This window comes from Nematolebias whitei, chromosome 21, assembly GCF_014905685.2.
Source record: "Nematolebias whitei isolate Nwh7 chromosome 21, NemWhi1, whole genome shotgun sequence".
Lineage (NCBI taxonomy): Eukaryota > Metazoa > Chordata > Actinopteri > Cyprinodontiformes > Rivulidae > Nematolebias > Nematolebias whitei.
The window spans coordinates 7,277,973-7,284,604 of NC_056518.1; the positions used below are offsets into that span (position 1 = coordinate 7,277,973).

Here is a 6,632-nt window from a genome sequence, read left to right on the forward strand (position 1 = left end):
AAGAAAGAAAGTCACCAGATGGCTCAGACTGTTTTCAGATCAATGAAAATAACAGTCTCTGTCCATCTGATAGATTTGAGGTCATCAGGGTCAGATCAGGCCAGATCAGGTTCACTACACAGGTCCCAAACTCTTTTTAGCACTTTGCCCAGGCTGAGCCATCTGACAGGTGTGTGGTAGCCGATGTCACTATGCTCAGACTCATGGTCCTCCAAAAGTGTGACAAACTGTCTGTGATTCAATGCCCGTGCCCTGATGAAGTTTACTATGTTAGTAACAACATTAATAACATGGTTAATTTTTAGCACTGACTTGCACAACACATGTTGGTGTATAATACAATGCAAAAATACCAATTCCTGATCTGAGTTCATTTCAGCCACTTTATCTTGCATACGTTTTAAAAGTCCCACATTTTTCCCTGTAAGATTTGGACAACCGTCCGTTGTGACACCTGCCAGTCTGTCCCATTTCAGTCCCAGTGTGTCCATGCACGCATTCACCTCCATGAAGAGATCGCTCCCTGTAGTCGTCCCTTTCATCGACCGCATTGCTGCCAGCTCCTCCGTAATCTTGAAGTCCGGCGTGATCTCGCGGACAAATACGAGTAACTGGGCTGTGTCACGGACATCACAGCTTTCGTCCAAAGCAAAGGAGAAAAAGTCAAAACTTGCCACTTCACGTTGCAGCTGAAGCTCCAGATTCCACGATATGTCCTCCACCCTTCTCGTCACGGTTCGCCTGGAGAGCGGGACTTTCTCAAATGCTTCTTTTTTTTCAGGGCATATTAATGCTGCGGAGTCCACCAAGCACTCTTTGATAAACTCCCCCTCCGAGAATGGCTTACTGTTTTTAGCGATTTTGTGAGCTATCACAAAGCTGGTCTTGGTTGCTGCATCCCTGGATGTGTGAAGCTTGGTAAAAAAGCCTTGCTGCTTTTGCAGTTTAGCTATCAAAGCTTCCGATGTCCGCGCCCTTTCAGCGTCAGTCACGTTCTTGTATTTCTCCCCGTGTTTCGTCTCGTAATGCCGACTCAAATTGTAGTCCTTAAACACGGCGATCTGCTCCCTGCAAACTAAACACACGGCTTTACCCCTGACTTCAGTAAATAAATACTTAGCAGTCCAATTTTTGTTGAAAACCCTGCTTTCGGCATCTACCTTTCTTTTTTTAGCATAAGCAGACATTTCTGAGGGCTAAAGTCATCTTGTGACTTGCTAGTGACAACGATCATATCACGCGCATGTCTCAATAAACGTTTTGCGTCATCATGTACGTAAATAAAAAACAACTTCATAATAAAAGCAATGCAGCTTCAGTCCATGCATCAGGTAAAATAAGAAAATATGTTTATTTTGTAATTTCCAATTAACGTTGCACGGGCCGGTCAGAGTCAAAGGGCCGTATGCGGCCCGGGGGCCGTACAATGCCCAGGTTTGGTCTAGGTGGACCCCCAGGTACTTGTAGCAGTCCATAGTGTCCACCTTGGTACCCTTGATGTTGATAGGGTTGGGTGTGCTGGTCTTCTTCCTGTAGTCCACCTGCACCTCTTCAGTTTGTTTGTTTTTTTTACGTTGAGTTGCAGGTGGTTCTGTCCACCACACCTCTGTATTCAGCTTTCTGGTCACCAGTGATGCAGCCCACAAGATGTCACTGTCCATTTTTATTTAGTTCAGAGCTCTTTTTGTTTTCATTATTTTTAATTTCTGTTTAGCTTTAAAAACCAGTTTAGTCTTATCAAATAATTAGTTGACAAATAGGATAAAGAGAAATAGAGTACATTTATTTAATAAATTTCCCTGCACTTATGCCTGTTTTTATAGGCTTTCATACAAAAAGGTTTTTTTTGTGTGGTTAAAGGAATTTAATTTAATCCAACATTTTTCAGTCAGGTCATCTGGACGCTTTCTTTTTTTTGGTGCTGAAATGTTTCACCTTCCATCCGGAAGGCTTCATCAGTCAAGGAAACGCACAACAAAAAACTGATTATTCGCCCAACAGTTTACTCCAAAGTGGAACAAACCAGTTAGGTTGGTGCTAAGATGGTCTGTTTGGCACACCCCCTCCTCCGGTGCCGGCCCTCTCCCTCGTTGAATTTAATTTAATGTGTATACTTCCAGTCTGTAATATCAGTCAACAGTTTTATTGTTTTCTCGTGCATGCTCATTTATGTTTGTTTTATTTCTGGTTGGTTGAAGGCATCATATCTCCAGTATTATTTTATTATAGTTCTTGTTGAAAAAAAAAAAAAACTGGTATTGAAACTTTTCTTAAAAGGTCAAATTGATTTGAAATATTAATGTAATTTTGTTTAAAAAAAAAAACCCACAGAAACCCTCACCTCAAGCCTATCTGTTATTCTAACTTCTGATTTTACTGATCACTAAGAAAGGCAGATTAATAATTGTCCTATTATAATTTGGTGTTTTGAAATCAGAACTTTTGAGCATTCTCAGTTTTTCTTTGTGTATTTAAACAGTTAAACTGCTGAAAACCAACAAAACTGACACAACACATCAGAGATTGGTGATTGCTAATGATTTTTGCCACTTCTTGCTAAAATACTTGACAAACGATCACAATGTTTGATTTAATATACTCTGACATATTTAAGTGAAAATCATATAATCGGATTACTCAAAATTAAAGTAGAAAAATGATCTCCTGTACTTTTTGTTCAGTCTTGCACTGAGAATGTGATCGCTTTAAGATACAGGTCAGTTTAGGGTTCAGTCTTCTTTGTTGTCGACTTGCTGTAAATCAAGTTTATACTCAATTATAGTGAAGTTGACAATTTTATAAAAAAACTCAGGTATAAGAAACTGTCTTATCTTCTTGTAACCCATGTGCTCGTACAGTTTCTGAGCATCAATCTGCACCACAGAGGTCTGGAGGATGACAGCAGCATAACCCCTGTCACGAGTAAAATGTGCCACTGTCCGACACAAAGCCTTAGCGATGCCCCTCCCACGATGACTGTGGCGCACCGACATGCGTTTCAGTTCCAGGCACTCAGGTGCATTTTCACTGTGAAGACAAGCCACTGTCCCGACCACAAGACCATCACTCTCAGCTACCCAAAAACACGAGTCCTTCTTTGTCAGGTAAGTCTCACTGATGTTGCTGAGGTCGTTCTTCAAGGATTCTTCTATGTATTTGGTAAACAGAAAGACGGCTATGTGCCGGACTCCGGCCAGGAGGAGGGTGACTGCCAGGATGGGCAGCAGGAGAGACATGGAACTGGTCAGGAGAGCACAGAACGTGCACATGAGCACCATCTGGGTCAGCGGCTGCTTCAGGATGTGCATGAAGGTTGATGGTATGTGTTCATTCATCCCCATGGTGAAGATCTCTTTCACGCTCTCAGCATCATCATCCTGGTACTTTCTGATCTGAATGTTGGCCATGGTTCAGCTTTATAACAAAGAAAATAAAAATGTAAAAAGTGAAATACAGCTGATGTTTTCTTTTTCTTTATCTTTGGCATAACAAAGCTACGAGCTTGTCTTATATTTCATTAATGTACTTACAATGAAATCACCAGTTTATAACAATTCCAAAGATTGATCTGATAAAATACAAAATAAAAGGACTGCTTGTGTAAAATTATGAATGCCTTTGTCAAATAAAGTCACAATTGTCTAAAAATTTCCAAGTTTTTAAATATTAGTATCGGTAGTATACAGCGGTGCTTGGAAGTTTGTGAACTCTTTCTAATTTTCTATATTTCTGCATAAATTTGACCTAAAACATCATCAGATTTTCACACAAGTCCTAAAAGTAGATAAAGAGAACCCAGTTCAACAAACGAGACAAAATATTATACTTGATCATTTATTTATTGAGGAAAATGATCCAATATTAAATATTTGTGAGTGATAAGAGTATGTGAACCTATAATTTCAGTATCTGGTCCAGATGCAGCAGAACAGGGCAGGCCCAAACCATGATATTACAGCCCCCATGTTTCACAGATGGGATAAGGTTCTTATGCAGGAATGCAGTTTTTCTTTCTCCAAACAGAACTCTTTTCATTTCAACCAAAAAGTTCTGTTTTGGTCTCATCAGTCCACAAAACATTCTTCAACAGTCTTCTGGATTGTCCTCATGGTCTTTATCAAACTGCAGACGAGATGTTCTTTTTGGAGAGCAGTGTCTTTCTCCTTCAACCTGCCATGACATCATCGTTGTTCAGAGTTCTCCATGATGGACTCATGAACATCAAAATCAGTCAATGTGAGCAAGGCCTTCAGGTGTTAGAAGTTACTCTGGGGTCTTTTGTGACCTCGCTGACCACACCATGCTCCTGGAGTGATCTTTGTTGGTCCACCACTCCTGGGGAGGATAACAATGGTCTTAAATTTCCTCCATTTGAACATAATTGTTTTGTTTGTTTTTTTTTCTATCCTTAATATGTGTTTTTTGTCTTTCAGGTACACCTGGACCTATACCTGGACCTACCATTCTGTGTTTGTCTGTCTCTCCTTCCTGTTCCTTTCAACCAGCTGGTCAAAGCAGATGGCCGCTTGTCCTGAGCCTGGTTCTGCTGGAGGTTTCTTCCTTTTAAAAGGGAGTTTTTCTTTCCACTGTTGCCACTGTGCTTGCTCAGGAGGGAGACTGCAACAAAGCCAAGCTTCAACTTGTCTGCTGGATTCCTTAGATAGAGAACTTTACTAATTGGCTTTTATGTGAATGTTTCTGTAAAGTGCCCTGAGACAACGTTGTTGTGAACTGGCGCTATATAAATAAACTGAATTGAATTGAACAATCTGTCTGACTGTGGATTGGTGGAGTCCAAACTCTTTACAGATGTTTTGTAACAATTTTCAGTCTGATGAACATCAACAACTCGTTTTCTGAGCTCCTCAGAAATCTCCTTTGTTCCTCCATGATCCACTTCCACAAACACGTTGTGAAGATCAGACTTTGATAGATCCTGTTCTTTAAATCAAACAGGCCCACTCACACCTGATTATCATCATTCATTGAAAACACCTGACTCTAATTTCACCTTCAGATTAACTGATAATCCTAGAGGTTCACATCCTTTTACCATCACTCATATGTTATTATTGGATCATTTTCCTCAATAAATAAATGACCAGGTATAATATTTTGTCTCGTTTGTTTAACTGGGTTCTCTTTATCTACTTTTAGGACTTGTGTGAAAATCTGATTATATTTTAGGTCAAATTTATGCAGAAATATAGAAAATTAGAAATAGTTCACAAACTTTTAATTTGTTGTGAATGTTCTGTAACCTCTATGTGCTGCTGCCAGTCTTGGCCAGGATTCTGTTGCAAAATAATTTCTTAATCTCAATGGGATTTTCCTGGTGAAATAAAGGTTAAATAAAGTAAATAAAAAATAAAAACTTACAAGCACCACTGTAAATGCAATTTCCACAATAACTAATAATGTGATTCCCAAAGCTGGTGTCAGTCAAGAAGTCTTGAGTTCTTTAGAAAATCTATGGAAAGCCAAATAACTTTAAAAATGACTGTCATTTGCATTTTTAGCCTTAAATATTACAAAGAGATTAAAAATGGTTATTAATGTCTAAAAACTTATATAATGTTTTACAGGGATTTTTTTTTCCGTTCATTGGCTTATGAGCAGTTATTGTATACTTAACAAAGGTTCAAGTCATGATTCCCCAGAACTTTTATTTTGTAGGTGGAAATCAGATAAGACTGGAAAGTACTGAACTAAGGAGGTGCCTTTTTTTTTTCAAACAAGCAAAAAATAAAAATAAAAATCTACAACAACAACATGGCTTTAATTAGCTAAAATAAAAACAAAGTTCTAAGTAAAATTTTGTTTTATAAAAAAAAAAGATGTACTAACTGAGTACAAAATAAAAAAAATGTTCCCTGTGATTGATATAAAGTAAAATAATTGTATCTAAAAGTAGTTTCATATAAAGAAATATTATTCCTATTCATAACTTGGGTTTTAAAATGGACAGTGATTTTAAATTAGATTCCCAGATCGGAGCGGTGGTCAAGACCAGTTTTTATCACCTCAGACAGCTGGCTAAGGTAAAGACCATCCTTACAAAACAGCAGCTGGAAACAGTAATCCATGCCTTCGTCACCTCTCGGCTGGATTACTGTAACGCTCTTTACCTTGGAGTCAGCCAGTCCTCCCTCAGACGCCTCCAGTTGGTCCAGAACGCTGCTGCTCGGCTTCTAACTGGAGTTCAAAAGAGGGAGCACATCACCCCCACTCTGGCTTCACTCCACTGGCTGCCTGTTCATTTTAGAGTTCATTTTAAGATTCTTTTATTTGTTTTTAAAAGTTTAAATGGTCTTGCTCCATCCTACCTCTCTGAGCTGCTTCACCCATACTCTCCTGCTCGGTGCCTCAGATCAGCTGATCAGCTGCTCCTGGAGGTGCCGAGGTCTAAGCGGAGGCTCAGAGGGGACAGAGCTTTTTTTGTTGCTGCTCCAAGACTGTGGAACGATCTCCCTCTTCCCATCAGACAAGCCCCTTCACTGTCCAGTTTTAAAACTCTTTTAAAAACACATTTTTACTCCCTGGCTTTTAGCACACACTGAATTTGATCTGCACTGTTTTTATTACTTTTATTGATCTTAATGTTTTAACAACTGTTTTTATGTGTTTAAATG

The 6,632-nt window shown here is 39.1% G+C and overlaps 1 protein-coding gene across 1 annotated transcript; it reads right to left on the reverse strand.

Moving 5' to 3' along the window:
• Positions 1 to 2,606: 2,606 nt before the first annotated feature.
• On the reverse strand, positions 2,607 to 3,416 carry nat8 (N-acetyltransferase 8). The gene has a single exon (XM_037694857.1). It carries the CDS (start codon positions 3,405 to 3,407, stop codon positions 2,730 to 2,732), a length of 678 nt encoding a protein of 225 aa, XP_037550785.1. The 5' UTR covers positions 3,408 to 3,416; the 3' UTR covers positions 2,607 to 2,729.
• Between the last annotated feature and the right edge of the window lie 3,216 nt (positions 3,417 to 6,632).